General features: G+C 39.7%; 2 protein-coding genes across 11 annotated transcripts in view; one reads left to right on the top strand and one right to left on the bottom strand.

The window, feature by feature from the left end:
- LOC105564450 (uncharacterized MFS-type transporter C09D4.1) overlaps positions 1 to 22222 on the top strand; it is a 62988-nt gene that overhangs the window by 6268 nt on the left and 34498 nt on the right. The gene's annotated exons all lie outside the window — the stretch shown is intronic.
- Positions 2308 to 22222, bottom strand: part of LOC105564451 (uncharacterized protein DDB_G0284459) — a 39185-nt gene continuing 19270 nt past the window's right edge. The window contains exons 7-17 of one of the 8 annotated variants that reach the window (XM_012016817.1): positions 14054 to 14241; positions 13660 to 13747; positions 13458 to 13579; positions 13151 to 13277; positions 11928 to 12891; positions 11417 to 11520; positions 10788 to 10917; positions 10625 to 10702; positions 9936 to 10089; positions 4300 to 5322; positions 2308 to 3759 (exon numbers count right to left, since the gene is read on the bottom strand). In XM_012016817.1, the coding sequence (XP_011872207.1) occupies positions 3457 to 3759; positions 4300 to 5322; positions 9936 to 10089; positions 10625 to 10702; positions 10788 to 10917; positions 11417 to 11520; positions 11928 to 12891; positions 13151 to 13277; positions 13458 to 13579; positions 13660 to 13747; positions 14054 to 14241 (3281 nt within the window). In that variant the 3' untranslated portion in view covers positions 2308 to 3456. Of the gene's footprint in view, positions 3760 to 4299; positions 5323 to 7777; positions 10090 to 10624; positions 10703 to 10787; positions 10918 to 11416; positions 11521 to 11927; positions 12892 to 13150; positions 13278 to 13457; positions 13580 to 13659; positions 13748 to 14053; positions 14242 to 17816; positions 18113 to 21431; positions 21501 to 21528; positions 21741 to 22222 lie in introns of those variants that run through there. The other 7 variants (XM_012016821.1, XM_012016819.1, XM_012016820.1 and 4 more) reach the window with 7 other exon arrangements.

Genomic DNA, 22222 nt, shown 5'->3' on the forward strand with positions numbered 1-22222 from the left:
TTAAGGGGATGCTGGAGTCTGTCTGTTTTACCGACAACGCGAAAGTTATGTATGTGTGCGTATATGTATATTACATAAAAAGAAGAGAGAGCAATAATACGATACATCTTTCCTTGTCTACCAGATTGCAGCGCCATCTTATTATCATGCAGTCCTCTATTTATCATTCTACAGCTGTATTTGCATTTATAAATTTTTCTCTAACCCTATCTTTTTTTTCTAGACTTTTAATCTTAGTTCCAAGTACACAATATTGTTCTTGCATGTTCTCTCTAGGTCTCTCCGGCCTCATTTTGCAGATATAAACTATAGAATTTTTGTATAAGCAAATATTATCGTCATGTGACAGCTCTACATGCCAAAATATTTAATTTTTTTTCGTTTTTTATATAAAGTCGAGCAGACGGACTTTTATTTTTGTGCGAACTTTAATCGTGTACAAGAAATTTGCAATTCTGTAAAGCCAATTAAAAGATATCCCTAATTAAAAAATGTCGGTAAAACAGAGAGACTCCAGCATCACCTTAAAGTTTTAATTACTTTCGGGCGATTGCGTCTCGATTAACCGTGAACTCAGTTGCGTTCATTGTACGGTGTTGAAATGTAAAATTGTTCAGTTTTTCGTTTATCAGCGGAAATGCATAATCTTGAAGTTGTTCTTTTATTAACGGGATCATACAAGTGCGGGTCAGAACGCAGAACTTTGAGTCGAATATCATCGCGATACGTTTGATTGAATAATTAATCTTATCCGTGCTTAATTGTATCGTAATATTTACTCATCGATAGTTTAAATTCGACATTTGTACATCGGCGATCCTTTTGACTAAAATTCGTACCATCGGGCAAATTTACAAGGAATACCGAGTGCAAATAGTAACTTCGCATCGTATATTTTTCGTGTTTTCTTGTCGCGTGTGATTAGTGTTAAAAGTGTTAAAACAAAGTGCCACGAGGTCTCGTCAATCATCCCACGGGGTTTGGTCCATCATGTCACAAGTTTCGGTCAATTATGCTACGAACTGTGAGTACACATTTCATATCAGATTGATTGCGAGGTATTAAATATGAATAATACAATACCTTTTTATATTTGGCAGAAAGTTCATTTATTTATTACACATGAGTACGCGCGAATTAAATCGTACATCGTAAGTTTGTCAGCAAGTCTCAACGAAAACGAAATTTAATGAAATTTAATGAATTTCTGATTATTTCGGACGGTTGATTATGTCTTAACCGTTGATTGAGTCAACCGTTACGTTATATATATTTGTATCGTTTCGTATTGATGTTAAAATGTATAATCTTAAAATTTTTTGTTTATTAACGCGCGAGAGTGTGATGAAATTCATTAAATTTGAAAGTTATTTTCGTCACAATATCAACTATAGTAATATTTCCGTATAAGAAATTGAAAAATAAGATCAGTTGAATAGCAAAAATTAATATTGTCCGAATCGCGGGAGCTAATAGCAAATGACAGATCGGTACAGTATTTCGCGTCTGACTTTAATTTTACGCGATACCAATCTTGATAGCTAATAATTCGAAAACTGTCCCAACCCCGAGACTTTCGTATGAATTTTTCAATATTATTACACAGCGGTTGTGAAGATATTTTACTTTCTACTTTTAATTGCATTAATTGGAAGAAGTAAATAAATGTGAAAGTGTAAATACGACAAGCATCGCGTATATTTGTGTTTATATAAAATTTTTCTTGCACACATCTTTTAAAAAATATGTTGTAGCAAGTGCTTTTTTTACTTGATATATATTTTTTAATATAATAACTTGCGAATACTTACCGGGGATAATTTTCTGCGAGCGGCAGATCCTCCATTTATTTTTTAATATAAAAATTCCACTGAATTTTTTCTAGCAAATAAAAATAAAGTCTCAATACCGTAGATAGTGCCAGAACGAACGCAGTAATAGCATTGAGCTACGTTTTAAAGAAAGTCTAGTGTTTTTTTACAAAAAGTACAATATCTATGATATTTATACTTATTTATATTAAAAAGGAATTTATGTATTTTCCATAATTTTATTTAATGATTTTACTTACAAACTTCGCTGCAGCTGTTGTATGTTGCACGAGAGTTTCCGTTCAGAGGGCAATTCCTGCCGATTAACTGTTATATGGAGGATTTGTCGTATTTTTAATGAGTCGCGCTTCCTGCAGACAAGCTGCAAAACGTAAAGCAAAGTTCGAGATACGCGAGATTGCTCGTTCTTCAAAATGAGGATATGCGAGGAGGTTATTGTTAAGAATCCAAATTCCAACGTCACGGAATAATGATATTTTTTTGATAATTTATTTAATCAATTATAATAAACATTTCTCTTGTAATAATATACAAAACGACCGTAAAATCTTAAATTACGTTACGAAATAATTATCTCTTTCGATTGGCAACGCGCTAAGTTAACTCCTTTTGACTCTTTATAATACAACATGATTATTATTTGTAATAACTACAGTCGTCTTAATTTAAAAATGACTACAATTTTGCAAAAAGATTACATAAAGTTTAATAATATGTACATGTATATATTTTGGGGGGGGGGGGGAATTTATCTTTGTCTTCTTGAATAGCCTTATTGAAACTTAGGAATAATTTTTTGGAAATAACGTTTTTAGTGTATAGTAGAAATGAGAGCAGAAAGGGTTAGCCTGGTCTCTCATCTCGAACACGATATTCGCAATGCTTTCTTTGGCTGTTAACGTGTCGTGTCGCGATACCATTTGGCACGAATTTCATTACACTTCTATGTAAAGCTATCTTCTTGTTATCACTCGCGAGAAGTTCTATACTATTATTTTAACTTACAACGTTTCAAAAGCAATTTACGCTAAGGAACTATTATCCTTTGACGCAGGCATTAACATATCCTTGTCGCTCACAAGGATAGCAACGCTGGCGATTTTATGAATAGGAATTAATTAATTTTTAATTTAGTCACAAGTAACTTCTTTTATAAACGCCGTCCCTAACGTAATATCCGACTTGATTTTGCGTGAAGTCTCAGTTGTACATTTCCATTTGACTCGAAAATGCGCAAAATCCTACTTGCAAAAAAATAATTTACAAATGTACAGAATCGATCGCGAGGAATATGCGAAATCAACGATAAGTTCCTTTATTTAAAGCGATTTGTCGCCGTATTTCTATAAATAACTACTATTTGCCATTAAACCCCGCGATAATTATCGTATTTACACTTACTTTTACATTTGCTTAACTATTTCTTCTAATTAACTTGATTCTTCTTTCGTATAAACTCGCACCGAGTTTCGTTTTCTTAGCGTATTATTATATATTTTTGATCGTGTGTGATTTTTAATCTCTGTTTTTCGTATACATATATATATTAAATTGATTTCATGGCCGCAACTTTTTATGGTATCTGTCTTGCAATGTTTATTACGTATTTACGGAAAACTGCCGTTTAACTTCTCTTTTGCATTTGCTCCCAAAATATAATGTTCGACTTGAGCTTGCCGGGTGAAATCACGGTGGTGTCGTTGTCCTCTTGTTTCGATCGCACGACTTCCGTCCGATTCGTTGATTGCTCTTCAACCAATGATCGGCTGACTGGCGGCGACGTCAGTTTTCCGGGCGTTTGACGCAGCCCTTCTCGAAATTCCCTCGAAAGAGATCTGGCTGTCAAACTGTGCATCTGCCTGGGCGTTTCGACTATCTGTATCTCGGGGGTGGACGACCTGTCCTTGGCGTCATCGACTTTCGCCACCTGCGGGGCAGAAAATCGATTTGATTGATCTATTTAAAAAATGCTCCGCGCCGATTCTAAAGTTTTCGTGACTAAAAATACAAAAGACATTTATTTGAAAGTATAAGTTTCGTGAATATGTTATTCAAATTAATATGGTTAATCTGTCTAATATGACATCGTATTTTTTAGAATTTCATTACAACTTAATTCAGCAATTTACGCTTATTGTTAATTAGAGCGAACGACAAATTCGTGTGATAAATGAAGTATTCAGAACAAGAGTGAGAGTCACATCGCAGTTTACAGATCTACCTTTAAATCTGCAATCGTACTTAATTGAATCGGGATAAAAGTTGTTTTTATAGACATTTTTCTAACGATGAATTTTCCTATCTCTAAAATAAATCCGTCTATCTGACTATTTTGTCCATCCGCGTCTCATCTATCTTTATTACACGTATCATTCTTGCTCCGAACAAACGAATTTACCGAGATTCGACATAAATCCGAGATCTATCTGAAATCTAACTGAAATGAAATGACTTTTTCGTTAGTTACCGAAGCTCTGATTATTTTCGCGGGCACGGCAGTCTCCATTTCGGAAGTCTGTCGCTTGCCAAACGCTTCCGCGAGTCTTTTCACCGAGGGCATCGCTCGCAACTCCTTGTCCGTCTCCGCAGACTGTGCTTTAGTCCTGATATATATGTCCTCGAAAGATCTATCGACGTCGGACGAAATTTCGTCGTAATCGTTCAGCAATGAAGCATCGTCCGCGCTAATCGCGTCAGGTTCCTCCGCCGTCGCGCTTTTCTCCGCGAGATCCAGCAGATTCTTGGCGGTCAGCTCGTCCTGAGGGTCGGTCACGTAAACCGGATTCGCGTAATAGCACACGTCATCGGTGACGTTCGGCATCGATTTCGCGGATATCATCTGCGCGTTCATCTCCTCGACTTCGTCGCGTAGCTCGTTCAGTCCCCTCGAACTCCTCGCGAAATCCTTGCAGCCGAGTGATCTCGGCGTGTCGATTAGGTATCCTTTGTACGCACGTTTCGTTAGGTTCGACTTTTCGTTGTTTCGCAACGGCTGGTCCAGTTGATTGTTGGACCGAGCACGGCGCAGGCCGTCCTGATAGCCGAACGAACTCAGGTCCAGCCTGTTCACCATTCGCTGTTGCCGAACAGGCTTCTTCTGATCCGAGAACTCGTTCTCGAAACCGTACGCTTTCAGATCGATCTTGCGAACTTTTCGCTCCTTGTCGTCCTTACGCTCGGTTTCGATGCTCTGCTCCTGATTGTTGAGCTTGGCGTTAATCTCGTTCTTGCTGTTTTTCCTCTGGTTCTCCAGGATGTCGTCCGCGCGTCGACGGTCCTTCCACGTCGTCTTATCGGACGCGTCTTTCTCGCTTCTGACTTTCTGACGGTCGCCGCTGTCGACGGGTGCACGCGAGTTGACGACGCGATTATTCGTTTCGGGACTAATTATCTCGGCGTTGTTCCTGTACCACGACGCGGACGTCGTCGTATCTTTATCCCCTTGCAGGACCGAAATATCGTCGTTGATTTCCTCGGACGTAGGTTCTTCCTAGAACACACGAAGAATCGACTGATGTTAACGATCTAATATAGGATTCGCTCGAAAACTATTTCGTGTTCACGTTGTCTCTTGAATCTTTGCATCATTTATTCTTGCATGCTTGCGAAGAGTCACAGAACTCCTGTTCCTTTTCCTTTGTATTTCTTTTTCTCACCCGCAGAATTGTCATACGATTAATATTATTGTCTCGTGTAGTGACAACTGCAAAATAAATTCAATTTTCTAACACAGTAATAATATTAATGATATTCATAAAATTACACAATGCTGGCGTTTATTTCTGATATTATCATGATATTAATAAGAATTTTCTTAATATTGTGGTTAGCGCGAGCGTTACATGATCTGTTATATCATCGACTTTAAAGGAAATGATTGACAATAATTATTAATCATATGAACGATTTTTTGCTTAATACATACCAGTCGCGATTTTAATAGATCGGATTGTTTCTTTTTCTGTTTCTTTGTGTTTTTGTGTGTGTGTGGCCACGGCGTGCAAGTTTCAACTCTCGATTCGAATACATAATTTTGATAAAAAGGTCTTTTAACTTTTTGAGTGTCACGGAGAATAGAATATAACAATTTACGTCGTCATGTTTGAGAATCTCAATGGTTTAGGTGTTTCTTATTTAAATAAAAATTTTAATTTTGAAAGAAAAGCGCGGACTAATATGTTTTAAGTTCAGCCATGCATTTGCTTTTGCAAATGAAAAATTGGCTATTTTGTTAATTCGTCGTGCAATCAAGAAAGACTTACTTGTTAATGTATTGCGTAATCTATGTTGCAGATATTAATTATGCAATATTATTTGTTAATGTGATTATATAAATATGAACAGTATCACTCACAATTATACTGTAAAGCATTGTTTTTTTATGAGACGAGAGAACTTGTGAGCCGTCTATAAAACATTCAGTCAGATTTAGTAAATCTTCCAATATCAGTTTATTACAGTTAGTACAGGTTTAAAGAAATTATTAAGTATGCAAAATTTTACAAGCAATATTAGTGATATATATATATGTTAATTGCTGTTTAGTTATTTGGGGAAACTAACGGAAAATAACCAAAAAATTTCCAAAAATATTAGGATTTACAGACGAGCGCATAGATACCATTATTTGTTAGTCACGCGTACGCATTGTAAATAGATGGTACTTACCGATCGAAATACTCTCTTTCGCAGCTCGTAATTGCGGAATTGATTCCGTTGTGTTAACGCGAACCGAGCAATATATCTCACGAAATACATCGAGAACGTGTAGATGCAAATTAGATTGCATTCTTTGTGCAATTTGTACAAGCGTGATGCGTGCATTTCGAGTGGTAAATAACTCGGGTTCTATTGTCGATTGAAGATATATCTTGGGACTCACACCTTCACTTTAAGAAAAATGGACAGATGAAATTTATACTATGTATGTCATAATTAATACATGCTCTAACATTCTCGACTTTTTTCTCAATTTCGAAACTTTCTTGTACCAGCATATCCTCAGTTGTGTGAAATCTATGGCGGGGAAGACGCCAATCTATTTTGTATCGTCGTCCAATAATTCCGAATTGTCGATATTATAATATGTAATTATCATTCACGTCTTCTAGAACAATGATCTAAAATGATCTAAAACACAATTCTCTAAAATAATTAATTCTTAGCCCTAATCGTAATTTTCCATTACACTGAGAAAAATTTAAATTTAATCTAAAAATCTTCCATTGCTCCTTTTAATATATACGAGGTATGAAAAAATTAAAGAGTAAGTACACGTTAATGCAATAATGTAATATAAATAATATGTAGCTTAAATATTCTTTGATATTTAAAAAATCAGAAGTAAAGTCTCTCAAGTATAGTTCACGAACTCCCGCGCAATAATTTTTAGAAACTAAAATTAATATCCAGTAGCAACCATCACCTTTCATGCAGAAGATATGAATTTTTTTATTGCTCAATTAAATTAGTTGAGATCGTATCGATATAAGATACTCGTATATTATACAGGATTGTCAATGTTAGATAAATGTTTTCCTCGAAGATTTCAAGTTTAGATCCCTTTTAGTCTCAAGTACAATTTACAAAAATGCCTGAAAACGTACATGTATATTATTAGATCCTTTTTTTCATGCAAGTTAATTATCAAATCAAATAGATAATATATATATTTCTTACATACCTAGTAAGGGGGTTTTATGTATATATTTTTAAATTAATAATGAACGGTAATAAATAAACAGCAATAATAAATATTAATTCTGATCATGGATTAAATCAATAATTAGGAATTTACATGCATTTATTTACTTATTAGTTTTGCCTTTTGCGATTAGCTTTGAATTATAAGAACAATCTCGCGTAAACATGACGATCGAAAACGAACAGCCACTTGAAAGTCTTAAGGAGCGGAAGGTCAGCATTATCGTGATACACATGTCAGATTTTTATGCACCCGTATTTATTTGCCACCTGCAACTTAGCTGTATAAATATGAACTTTAATTCTGTATATGACACCTAATATATTAGCGCATCGCGCCATGGCACTCTTATCTCGAAAAATATGGCCACGCAATTGCGGTATTGGCACGAATGCATTCTCTCAGGTACATTATCGCACCGGAAAAAAATATATCAACTATATAACATTATAACAATCACCAAATGAATCTTTATAACCGTTAGCTGGATTCACCAATTATCGCGCGAGGGCTCGCATCCCGAATTTCTAAGATTCGTCTCAAAGTAGAATGTCGTTTCCTCTTCATTTCACAATCAGTTGAGTACAATAAATTGATCTATTCAATAAATTAACCAATGCATTTTGAAGCCTGTTGTCTCTCACTGTTTCTTATCAATCGTGATAAGAATTTTAGAGAAATAGGATGTCGCTGAGATTACTTTTTGTGAAGTATAGCATACTTCGTATTTCTTTAACGCGATATCCTTCCATGGCAATTGTGTCACAATTATTAGCACGATATATCGTGCACATTTTCTTCACATAGACTTTTATTTCATTTTGAAGAGTCAGCTCTTCTCCTTATCATCACCATATTGTGACGTCGCTCAAACTTCTTACATACAACTTCTTGCATCGTCCCTTATCATCGCTTTCCCCTTCTTGCCGAGATTCCTTCCAGCTCTCTGGATTCCTTTCAGAATTCCTGGTGATCGATTTCCCTAACTTTTCGCTGTTAACGTCTTCAAGGACTTCCCGATGCCTTCTAGACCTTGTTCCTCTTCCTCGCACCGCGACACCGTCATCGTTGAACGCGCACGCTTTCCGTCTTCTCGAGACATCCTTCAGGAACTTGTTCATTATAATTTCGTCGGAGGAGCAATCAATCTCATCCTGCCACTCGTCGTCCTCGTTCGGCGAAGACCAGAGGGAAGACGAGTTTACGCTTTTCTTACGAATTAGACTTTTGCGTTTCGCCGTAGAGCTCGTTCTGAAAGCACCCGTTCGATTTCTGTTGCATCCAATTTGCGCGCAACCCATGGATACTCGATCGTCCGTAACGTCGTGTTTCTCGTCCTGCCAGTCGCTTTCCTCAAAAGTCGAGCTCGTCGAGTGCTCGAAGCTAGCGAATCCTTCGAAACTCATAGAACGATTCAAGCTTGTCGGTTGATCGCAATTTCCTGAATTAACGTCAGAATGTTCGATGTTCGCCGATTCCTCCTCCGTTTCGACGAAATCGCGGCTGTCTTCAGTGCCGGAAACGACAGGCGTAGGATCCAGTAGGATCGGTCTCAATCGGATCCTCCTGTAGCTCCGAATCCTCCTGCCGTCGATCCTCCTGCTCCTCTTGATTCCGCCGAAAGTCTGAAACTTCAATTTCGCGAACTCCGAGCTGGGATCCTCGAACGAATTCTCCATCGAGGCCGATTGGTCTTCGAGGTCGTCGTCGAGCTCGTCCGTCTTCCTCGGCCGGATCCTGATGCCGCCGAACGTATGGTACTTGTATCCGCCGGTGGTCCAGAACTTCCTGCCACCGATCGACGATATCTGTCCGCCGCCACCGGGACGATCGTTATCCGCCACCCGATACAACTGTCGCCAGCGACCGTGCTCGCTGTTCTCCGAATCGCGGGAGCCGATCGAGCACATCCCGGAGTCGTGATCGCCCGGATCGCGATCGTCCCGATCGCCCGGTGATCCCGCGCGATTGTCGTACCGCGGCACTATCGGTTCCTCGTGATCGACGCTCTCTTCGCGATCGTCCCAAGACCGGTTCCAATCTATCGGCGCTGACTTCCGAGAGTCCGTGCCGGCCTCCGGATTCTCCGCCAGGACGTGGTTGTCCTCTTCCCTTTCAGAAATAGCTCCTACATACGAATCCACGGAATTCTTAGATCCTCGATCATCTCTCGCGTCTTCTCTCGGGTTTTCCCTCTCGTATATCATTCGAATGTCGTTTCCTACGAGACACTCGTCTCGCTCGCCGTCGCCGTGGCGCGATCGATCGTTCGCGGACTCCAGATGCAGAAGAGGGTTGATCGCGAAGTGCGGACTGGCGCGGGGATCGCGACAGCATCGTCTAGGAAGGCTATCGCGCAGCGAAGCGGCTTCGAATTGCTCGAGCTTGTCATGACTCACCTGTCGTTCGTGTTGCTCGTCGCCGGCGCAGCTCGATCGCTGGGACAGCGAGCTGCTCGGTCTGCTCGACATCGAGGACATCGCCGACCTAGCCGGTTCCTGCCGCTCTCCAGTAGCCACCTTCGATTGGTTGATGTAGTAATCCCTGCCGAATCTGTACAGAAACATTGAGTCATTAACGTCACGGAGCTTTAAAGAAATGATGGGCTCTTGTGATTCTTCTTTTATTTCAGTCTTTCTTCTGAGCCCGTTGTTCCAACCACTCGGTAAATTAACTAATACAGTACCGGTCAGAAGTATATCACCTTTAGGTTTTCTGAGCATAACTTTCGTCAAAGTGCACCGAATGTGCTCAAAATCGAAGGGTAATGAAATTGGACAAAGTACATCATGATTTTCGAATTTTTCATGCGAACACCTTAAAATTAGTTATGCTAAAAAAAATCGAAAGGTGACATATTGGTCGGTACTGCAGTTAAATCATATATATGTCTTTGTTTTTTCTTCAAATTAGACAAAGATAGATGTGTAATTTAAATACTTGTTAGCCTATCAAGTTTAGTAACGTTTTAAGTAAATTTTAGGCTTTAGAGAGAAAACAAGAGAGATAATTTGTTTGATATTTGAATTGATTTTGCGCGTGTTAATTATTATTAGTCTTTTACTTCGGAAAAATTAACGAAAATTACCGTTTAATGTCCGGTCGACTGGGTGTCAGGGTCTCCAGCTGGTTCACTTCGTTCAACTTTGTTAACTCATAATGATTTCTAAACAAAGTGAAAAATCGAGCTGAAAGCTTCGCGGCTACAATGAGACGGTGTACTCGGGAAAAATTTCTCATGCGATGCTTACCCTGGAATGTCCGAACTTTTTGAATATTGTCTCTCCAAGCATCGCTTTCGTATGCTCTCCTCGCTGTAGGGATTGTTTTCGATCGGCGGCGCGTTTTCCCACTTTTTGTGCTCGCGTTCCGCTATTGTGCCTGTCCGATACATTTATTCACCGTCATATCCGTGATATGCTCATCGTGATACATGAATATTTCATTATATTATTCATGAATCTACTCGCATTTTATTCAGACAGAATTTTTTAAAGAAAAGTTTTAATTAAGATTTTGCTTTTTACACCTCAAAAAAAAAAACCAATGCAACATATTAATGTACCATTTCTCGCTTTATGTGATGGTAACTTTTTGAAGCTGTAAACTTTCATTCGACTTTTCGGAATTTTCGACTTTTATTACACGTCACACGATCATTTCTTCGTGCGTATATGTGTGTAGGTTTATTATTTCCTCTATATAAAATTTATATTTAAATATTGGTAAATTATTTTGTACATACGTTATTTTACTATACATCGGGAGGATAAAATGAAATTTCTATTGTTCTTTTGTAAATCCAAAAAAAAAAATACGAAGATGTAAGGAATTGTATATTGCGTACAAGTTTTTTTAAATTATGAACAAGTGAGGTTACCTGGTCGTGGAGGAGCGCTTAATGGGTCATTTTCACTTATCATGCCATCGTGATTCTCGCCGATTGTTGCGTAAGACAATTGGACTTCGGTTTCTGAGCGTTTGCTGCATAAAGTCAAAAGAAAAATTATGAAAGACGTATTTCGTGCCGCGGCGAAACTGTGAAGAGAATAATGTAGCAGGATACGGAACTCATGCAACACCGAGTTGCGTAGGAAACTGGAACTATCATTATCGTTTATTACGCGTTCATTTCGAAACCTGAGCCGAGTTTTGCTTCATTCATATTTATTATATATCCTTATAAACATATGAAAAATCCAAAAACAAAAACTAAAAGAACAGAAATCGGAGATAAAAAATGTATATTTTACATGTATATAAATTTGAAACAGGTTTAAAATATAAATTATAATTATATGCTTTTATTTTAAAGTGATAAAATCATATATATATATATATATAATTGAGGAAGAAGAATGTTAAAAGCTATTCAAATATTTTATTCCTACCTTGTTGGTTCTTTGATAAAATTGTTCTCCGTTGATTTTCTGAGCTGTTCGCTCATCATTTTTCTCGTTTCATCGGGCGTCTCGCTCTCTACAGAGTAAACTTCAACTTTCGTCAAGCTGTCTAAATGTCTCTGGATTGCCGTGTCGTAATGTTCGGTATACTCGCTCTCTCGTTGCTCTTCGTTTTCGTCGGCGACGTTTTCCCCTCGATCGCTCCTCTCACTCGATTTCTCAGATTGCGTCTTTACTTCCTTTTGCCCAGAACTTTCCACCGCGGTCGCAATCGTCCTTTCGCCGCGCTCGGCTGTATCCTTAGGCTTCTCTTTGGTTCCGCCCTCCTCTTTTGCCACCGTTGACGCAAATGAACTTCCATTTAGATTGCTTCTATCATCTTTACATTCGTTTGCTTTCTTCTCCGAGACTTCCGCGGACTTGAGGAGTTCTTTGCGACTCTTCCCGTCAAAACGCTCACAAGTCACGTTAGTTTCAGTTTTCGTTATCACCTGGCAGGTGTCGACCTCATCCTTTCCGAATTGTTGAACCGTGGTTGCTCCTTCCTGATTGCTTTCCGTTTGATTATTTGTCGCGTCGCATTCGGAGATCCTGGGAGTCCTCGGAATCACGTTGTTGATCGCTTCGATCAGTTCCTTTTCGATCTCTTCATCCGATTTTGTGGACGAGCACTCGGATAGATCGGACGTGTCTTCGGCATCCCGGTCGCCGATCAGAGCCTTGTAATACGCGTTGGAGCTCGGGACCAACATAGCAACCGCATCCGGCTGCGATCGGGAAGTCCTTTTCTTCTGAAACAACCAATTGTCCTCCCAAGACTCGATGGGCGAGACTATATCCATCGTGCGACTGCCAGCGTGACGTTTCGTTCTGACCGATGAATGTTCGTTGCGATGTAAATCCGAAGAATCCGATGACGTTGACGGCGAAGGCGAAGGCAATTCCCGCGGAGCTATTACAAAAAATTCAGAATAAATAGTTATTGCGTGCGACAAAGTTGTAAGTTGCTTTATGCTGGAGACGGTCAGACGAGGCATTTATTTTATTCTCCACATCTTTTTGGATTGAACAATTGTCCGACTATTGAAATGTACTCTTGAATTAAAAGCAGTTGACGTTGAACGATTTTAGTAAATTTATGTCGAAGCGTTATTGTACGATATTCTTACGTATAGATTCCGCGTACTTTTTAAATATGCAGAGACACTCACGGTCAATGATGTCCATCCCGTACTCCGGAAATGGTACGCGCCGGCTGCATCCGAATTCCAAGACGCCGTCTCGGAGTTCGTCATCGTCCGACGTAATCGTAGTTACTTCCTCTATCCTTTCTTCCATCTGTAACAGGATACGATCTCCCTCAGAGAGCATACAAGATGCGATCATATTTTATCGCATTGACTGTTACGTTGAAGAATTTAAATCTGATATGCAAATTTCATCTTTCATTGCGTTTAGTATCGCTACATTTCGCCTCGCGACGGTATGTAAATGCGATCGTGATCGACGCGTCTGTACCATAAAGGACACCGGTTTCCGATGATCTTCACTCCCGATCGACGCGCCATGATCGCCGTTGCACGCGAGACGGTCGGACGCGTAACTCGTCGCATCTTCCCCAAGGCCATGCTCGCTCTCGTCTGAAAAAGGAGCATCATCCACGTAAATGTGATTTCTCCACGCTCCATGCGCGATAATATGTTAAGTAAATTCTACGCACTTGCGGTATATTTCGCTTTAGGCGAATCTGTGTCGTGCAGAACGTTGCTGTTGCCGTCAACCCGTTCCCTTTGGTATCTCTCGATGACCTAAAACGATGCGCGTAATGAATTCATATTTAATTTAAGTATTTTACTGGCGACGGTAAACTCTTTTAATTAACGATAATTATTGTAAGAAACATCTAGCGCGCCTCTTAATGTCTTACAGTCGATTCGAACGTGCAGGTTTTAACTCAACGTGGAAAATATACAAGTTCATCATCTTACAATTAATTTTAGAACATAGCGCGCCTTTTAAATCATTTGTTCCAAAACTTTCAAACGTTACTTATAATTAATTGAGAAAGTCTGTCGCTTTTTAAAACTTGGCGTTGTCTGGTGAACGCAAACAACCTTGTTGAGTATCGCGGTAGCGAGGAGATCCTCGTAACTATTATCCGCGACGGCGCGTCCTTCTCGAGGATGCTCCGCGTCCGCGGACGCATTCAATCCCGGTAATTTCCGTGCTTCCTCGACGGCTCGCTCGACGATCTCCCTGAGCGCCGCGTGCGCCATGGCTGGTGGATCCGTAGATGGCTTGTCTGGAACATCAAGTCGGAAAACTGCCGTGATCGACATTGTCATTGCGTTGATCGATGATGAAAATGTATTCCGCTGGTCATAACGTATGCAATTACTAACAAACGCGACGCAGAAGTACTTCTGGGTCAATTGTACCGTTAAAGTCGACATATTCGTTTAATGTTACATTTAATATTCCACCCCCCCCCCGCCCGCCTTAATCAATTCTTCTGTAATTCTAAAAGCTTAATTGTGATAAACTTGAACGCATACCGATTTCGTTGAATTAACGGCGGACCTCGGCCACAAAGCGATGCGGGTCATGTTCTCCCCCATTTATTCATATAATCTATATTCATTATTAATACAAGACGTACATGAGAACGTACGTAAAAGCACCTCGTTCGAGAACACGAAATTCTCGTTTGATTACGACATTGTTTAATATTCCTTTAGAATGATTTTGTGTCGTGTACTCTCACTGGTCCCCGCGAATGTTGTATTAATTCACGTTCGATTGGCGGCTCCATGGATCGATCGCGGTTTCCGCGGAGTGACTGTCGGCCACTCCGTCGTGAACGATCGAGCGCACCTTGCGAACAGTTATAGTAAAACGGGGTATAGCAAGCGCGAGTCGCGCCGCACTTTCTTCGGCGTGATCGAGTCACGGAGAGATAACGGCGATGCAGCCCGGCACCCGCGAATACCGGCCACGTCTTCGCGGTAATTTCTCCGATGCGACCTTGCCGATGATGCATCCTTACGGCCACTCCTCTCGTCGACGATTCTTGCGACTTCATCCCGTCCCTCCGTCTCTGTCTCTCTTTCTCTTCCTCCGTCTCTCTTTCTCTTCCCTTTTGCGTATCTTGTGGATCGCGGCCGCCAGGTGAAATTCACCGACCTCCTGAACTCTTTCCACGGGAAACTCGAGGTCCGCAATTTTTACTCCGTCTGCATTTTCACAGATTCCGGAATAGGCCAATAGCAATCTCAATTCAATAGAACTGTACGTGATTTAAGTGTGTACTTTTGGAATTTGGAATTTTAGATTCTGCGTATTTATTTGTCAATTGGAATGCGTGAATAATTTGCGCGAAGCTTAACTTATTGATCTTTAGAAAGAGGATCTTTAGAAGAATGTTTTTATCAAATTTTGAAAATTTGAATTACGAGAAAAATGTTTTCTCAATTCCAAAGGATTTTCTTCCGTGAGAACATAGTAACGTAATTTTTCATTCGACAGCTGAAAACTCAATTTAAAAGAAATTTTGTTTATCATTTCCGTCAACGCTAGCGACAAAAATGTACTAATGTTGGCGATTCTTCTGCTTTTGGGTGCAAAGTTGCCACGAGATAAAAAATAAGATAAGATGTTTCATTAAAAAAAATTCAGTAAAATATAGCACAAGAAATGTTTTATGAAAAAGATATGCGTGTTGTGTTGTCCGCGACATCCAGAAGATTAATTCTCAGGTATAACACTGGGCTATTCGCAAATAAACATATCGCGTGTGCGCGAACTCCCTCCTCTCTTTTCTCCCTCTCTCTCTAACTCTTTTTCCTCCTCTTTCTCTGTGTAACACTCGTGTTTCACACAGCCACTTCTTGCATACATACAGCGGAGGATCTACCTTGTCGAGGACATCCAGCCTTGATCTCGCGCCGTAGAAGGTGAAGGCCGACTACAAGTATTTTGCGCGCGTTCCGGCCGCCTTAAACATTAGTCGTATTATTAGCCGGTATATAGAAGAAGTCTCTTCAGCAAGCAAAATCGTCTTCTCTCCCGACATCTATTAATGGCGATAAAGCCAGTAACACCGCCACTGGCCTTCGATCGATCTTTTACTTTCCTCGTGCGATTATACGACGTGTCGCGGTAGCGTGACGTGCAGGAATAATAATTACGCATAATTAATCCATGATAATCGAGTGTTCCTGCTGTGACCGATCGGCTGGAAGAGACCGGGGTTCGATCGGTTCACGTGATTGTAATTTAACGTACAATCTATATGGAAAGAAAGATGTCAACGCAATCTTCAAGATCGCCGGCACACGATAAATCAAAATTGATGCAACATAGAAATCGTAATGTAGCCCGAGGATCTGCATAAATTCTCTCTATTCTCTACAAGGTTTCATCTTGCCGGTTTACTGCCGCTCAATTCTCTATGCAGCTTTCTCGCGTTGTAATAGATTTAACTTCGACTGGGAATGATCGTAGGACAGCGAGCGGCTTCGGGGTTTACCGTTCGCTTTATTTTACGAGCAATCGAATTTGAGGAAACCAACAATGCCGTCGACTTTCTCACGACGCAACGTCAATTATCGCGCTATCAGAACAATGCTCTGTAAGATAAAAATTTGGGTTGCAGATAGACACTTTCCCGTTTACACGCTAAGAATTCGACAGATAAATTACGTCTGACGTGGTAACGAGTATCAGTTTGTTATGTGAGAAACTCATTCTTGTCCGGAGAAATTCAATGTTCACTCAGTGCGACACCTCAGTGCGCGCGCGAGAATCCCGTGTTAAAAATCTGTATAACGGAAGTCGTAAAACCGTTGCGCTAAGGTATTTCCCCTTTTTCGTCTTCTGTCGATCATGACGTTATAAATGGTCGATCGCGCTCGGAGATCTTAAGATGAGGTTACTGGACCAGTTTCGCGCGTAGAGAGAACGGCGATATCTCGCGAGAACGACGGCGCGTTTTCGTGCGAAAGTTCGGGGTCTGCTGATATATTGTACAATGAATGAGAAATAAAAATTTGTACGTTCAGAGGTGCCTCGGTGGGAATAGCGTGCAGCTTGGACTAAGAAAGTGGAATATAATATGATATTAAAATTGAATATATATGGAGAGAAGTGGAAAGTGTGGAAGAGAGTAAATATTAAAATGTCTCTTTCCCCTGCAATTTTCGTTAGAAAATAGAAAATAAAGAGTTAAATAATTAAAGGTACGAGATAAATGTGGGTCCCTATTTATCGAGAAGCAAGACGTCTCTTTTTATACTAAAAAAGCTCCCAATATATTATAGTAATCGTGTCATTTTATAATATAACGATATAATTGACATGTTTTTTTGTAATAATATTCTATGTCAGGTTACTAGTTTCTTTATATCTAACAGCAACAAGTGATGACCATTGCTGTTAGCCGTTTATCTATGTCGGATTGCTTGGTGAGATAAGGAGATAAGAAATTGGAGCCATTTGCGGCGAAAAGATTACAGTACGGCGCATTTTCATTGTAACCCTGATCAAACATTATGTTAACAAATGCGTGCAGATACGAGTAATTATTTTTAACATCGAGTAATAGTTCCTTGGTGTTAATTCGTTGTTTTTTTTCTATTAAGGTGATTAGTTCTATTTGAATCTATCTCGATGAATAACATTCCTAATTTTGTGTGTAGTATCTCTTTTTCTTTATCTTCAAACGTAAATTTATAAAAGGGAAGACAAGAGACGGAGAGGAGTTTGTTAAAACTTTGCTAAAACATATGTGACAAAATTAGTAAAAGCATGGAATTTAGTAGAACACATATCGCACGTGTTTAAGAGAAACGAATAATTAGGTTTAGCACAGATATTTACCATTTTTCCTTGAGATCAGAACGTAGACGAAGTAGACGACGATCAGACCACCGATCAACGTCAACATCTCTTCGGTCGACTGCAGTTGCATTAACTGCACCTTTCACATCGTATCACGGGCTAATGCGATTACTCTGTCCCTCCGTTTCTATTCTTTCCGTCCTCCTCGGCACTTTCTCGCCAAAGTTCAGAACTGAGTCGCACACTTAGCGCACACGCGCATATACGTTTTTCATTTTAGTTATCAGCGAGGTTGAAACTTACTCGTTAGACACTACTCTTCGCGAACGCGATACCTTCGATAAGAGTAAATAGGCTCATCTTACGTCACGCGCAATATTATAGAATTATTTCTAAGTCGGAATGTAAATTGCGTTTTGCCCTAATGTCTTGAAAAGTGTGACGATGCTCCTCGTCGTAATGAAAATAGTCTAAATTCTGAAGAAACGTCCCACGCGTTCCACGAATACGAGACCACGGAGAAAATTTTAACGGTTATCGCTCCTGTGTAATCGAGACGCGCATACTTTTTATTTCTACGACTGTAGTTTTACAAAAATAGCATCGTACAAGTATCTCTTGATTTTAGGATAAAATAGATTTCACATCCGTTCAAAATCTGTGCGCGAAGATAATTTTAACGTTTGTTACCTCTGTAATCGAGATACGTGTGTTTTTTTATTTCCAGCTTAAAAAATATCATATTTCTCGATTTTAGGATTCATAAAATAGATCTCGCGTTTGGAAGTTATCGCATATCCACGCGTGCTTGAGCGGTAATACTTAATTTTGCGCCTCGGTGATATTTATCGTATTGTTCAACGAAGAATTTAAGGCGGAATCACTGACGAAAGGTTAATCGTCAGTGACAAGATTTTATATAACCCACACGTGTCTTCGCAGAATATTCACGCACACGCGCGACTACATCAGGTTTTTCTTTTTTTTTATTTCAATGAATGGTTTTTAAGTTCTCATTTGCATAGCAAATGTTGAAGTAATGAAGCATAGCGACGTCAACATTCGAACTTTAAGATTCCTTGTGAGCGGGCTTCTGCTTTTTCTAAAGGTGACACGGTTGAAGGCTATGCGACACGAGTATATCATGTTTTCCAATGTTCCCCGCATTTATTTCGTGTACATCAACTAGACGCACATTGCACGAAAGTATTACGTAAGGGTTACGAGTGTATTTCGAGGTTCAGATTGCGCGGTTTATATATTTTATGGTTTATTGCATCGATATGAATTACTTATTTTCTCATGCGCTACTTGAAACAAGATCTGAGTTTTTATATTAAGTAGTTGATAAAACGAGTATCGCAAAATTTAAAAAGTAAATATTCATCTACTGCGCCACTTGTGTACTTCTATTAATCATAAATCTATCTACCACGCCGTACGTGTCCAGCTTTCATTAACTATCAATCGTTAGATCGGTGAAATGAATTCGTGGTAAAGGTTTTGATTTTCAGTATTAAATAGGATTTTCAGGTCTTGACACTCGCGGTTTTAAATGAATGAGAAAATAGTAGGTACTTGTGAAATATTTTACGATACACTTGTATGTAATTTACATTATGTATCAATGGGTGGAGCATCGTCGCATTTTTCGAAAATATATGTCACGAATGGAATGCACATAAATCGGTTAACTCTGGCATTTTGACATTTTTACGTAGTTTGCATAAAGATAATTTCGACGGGCAACGTCGCGGTTGAAAGTTGTCATGATTTCATTTCTCGGTTTAAAAGTATCTCGTTTGTTCAGTTGTGTCATGCAGTTGATAAAAGACCGTCGCGCGTGACGATAACGAGAGCTCAATAAGATCGTCCTCTTTTTTTTTGACACGCGAGAATTTCGTTCTGCGTGATAGCATTTACCGGAATCTATTTGCTAGATATCGTTATTTCTTTATAAGGAATAAGAACAAAAGTTTACTCGCAAAGGCGTATTAAATTAAACGGGTCAATAGGATACTAAATAGAAAAGCATCTTCTGGGAAAACATAATTTATAATTGCAAAATAAATTTGCGGAACGAAAATTAGCAAAGCGGAACATCCAGGAATTTTTTGGACACGGATCTTTTCGATAAAAGAATTGAAAATGCTGAAGCGATGTTAAATGACGCAATTATCGCAAAAAAATGATTAGAAGGAAGTGTCTAATAACCGAAGTAAAAAACGAAGATTCTAAACAACGCGATTTATCGCTCAGTTAGCGAAGTAGCGCGGATCCTTGAGATAATAAACAGAATTTATATTTTCCAAATGCCATATAGATTCCATACTAAGCGACAAAAATCGAAGAAATAATTTTGTCCCGTGTGAGCAATCTGTTTTTTTTAAATACTAATATCTATTTGCTTGAAATATCGAGTGCAAGACTTGACCAGTCGAGAAAATTGATCGAGATTGAATGCCTTGTATAAATAGATAGCAATTTATGTGCGCTCTTTTATTTTAACTTGATCTTGACGTACTAATTTCAAACGTTGTAAAGATTTTTTTGCACTCGCAGTGCAAAAACAAAGTCATTTATCAAAATAATTGCGTGTGAGACGAGATCAAAAGTGGCGGTGAATGGCCAGACTCCAAGGTCTTTGAATCGATTTCTCGAACGTGAGAAGAAGGAAGATCTGTGCCCTCTCGCTTCCGCGGCCGGTATCGACTCTTATCGCTCCACCGTAATTAGCGTCGACCTTGTTATTTTAGTATAACGAGAGAGCTCTTCGAGCGAGCTATAAACGTGCATTTCGGCCGATCGCGAATTGTCAAGGGAGATCAATTTTATCTGTCCCACATTTTCTGCCCGCGATGCAATACAATTACACGACCACTAAACATTAGACACCGTCGTACAATTTCATTTTCTCATTTTCTTCTATCTCGGAAAAAAATAGATAATGACACGAAAATAAAATAACAGAAATACATTTTGTAAAATTGTTTAACGTCCGAGGTCTTTGAGGATAAACTCGCAAATATTTCTAAATTACATTAAACTAATTAAATCTACTTTACACAAGTTTTTACACAAAATTAGATTTTCGAATTAATGAATTGATAGAGAAGCTAATTGTTTAACCTGGATGGAGAATTAATTCGACCTAACCGGCCACTTTATTAAACTTCAATTAACATGACGTTTTGGCCATGGATTTTGGCCCTTTTCTAGTGTATAGAGTAGAAAAAGGGCCAAAATCCATGGCCGAAACGTCGTGTTAATTGAAGTTTAATAAAGTGGCCAGTTAGGTCGAATTAATTCTCCATCCAGGTTTATTATTCACTGGCGATACAATACATATATTTATAGTTTAATTGTTTAATATTTTGAATTTCTTACATTTTATTACAAAGAATTTATTAAACTTTGTAGAGTCAAATTTTTAATTAATAATATTCAAGAAATGTGTAAGTTTGTTCCTCTTCTCTTTCTTTCTGTTCTGTCTGTCTCCCTTTCCCGATAAGTTACTAGGAATGGAAAGGATGTCAAAGTGCGTTTCCTCTTCCCCCGACTTAAAAATTCAATTTCACACAATAGATTCCTGTCAATCTCTGTCAATTCACTCCCTAGGGCTCGTGCCAGCGTTTCTATTAATCAGAGCGTCACCGATGTTTACACCGATCCGTCGAAAGCAAAGCCGAACCGGCCGCACTCATCCGGGGTTAAAGTTCTTCCGTCAAGCGCCGCGTTAAAGACATCTCACCGTTCCCTTCTCACGTTGTTTCTCGCGGCACATTCCTCACGTTTCGCGCATATCCCTGTTTCCTACCGTCGTCGCGTCTACCTTTTATCTCGCGGTCGTCCCTTAATCGCGCGCCGCGCGGAATTTCACACGCGCGGCTCTCTCGCACGGCTCGCTCGCTCGCTCGCGACTGAGAGACACGCACGTCTCGCCGTCACCGTCGCCGTCGTCGTCGCTCGTCCTCGTCCACCTGTGCACGATGTGTACGACCTATGGCTTCCTCATAGTGGGGAGTCTGGTCGCTTTTGCGAGAGAACGCGCGCGTCTATCACGATAATCGCACGCCGCCGGATTGGGTCCCGCTTTGTGGGACCACGGCGGCCCGCATTCGCACGCGCGGCGCGCGCATTTAACGCTTAATCGCCGTCACTTAAGTCTCGAAATTAGACCCGTGGTGATCTGCGATCCTTCCGCGGTTCAAAATCAAATCCGACACGTCGGCGTCCCCGGAATACCGCACTGGATGAAGAAAACCTTCGCTCGAGTATTATGACTTTTATCATTTTAATAATAGAATTTTCTAACAGGTGCGTTTATATTTTATAATTTGATAAGGAAGACGCCCCGAGTCGAAATTTTGGCCGTATGTTGAACCCTTAATTCTATTATGTAGTAGGACCTAGGACAGTAGAAGAGGTTGAACTGCAAGTACAAA

The sequence above is a fragment of the Vollenhovia emeryi genome, unplaced genomic scaffold (assembly GCF_000949405.1).
Source record: "Vollenhovia emeryi isolate VEMERY1.0 unplaced genomic scaffold, V.emery_V1.0 DF939164.1, whole genome shotgun sequence".
In the NCBI taxonomy this organism is placed as follows: domain Eukaryota; kingdom Metazoa; phylum Arthropoda; class Insecta; order Hymenoptera; family Formicidae; genus Vollenhovia; species Vollenhovia emeryi.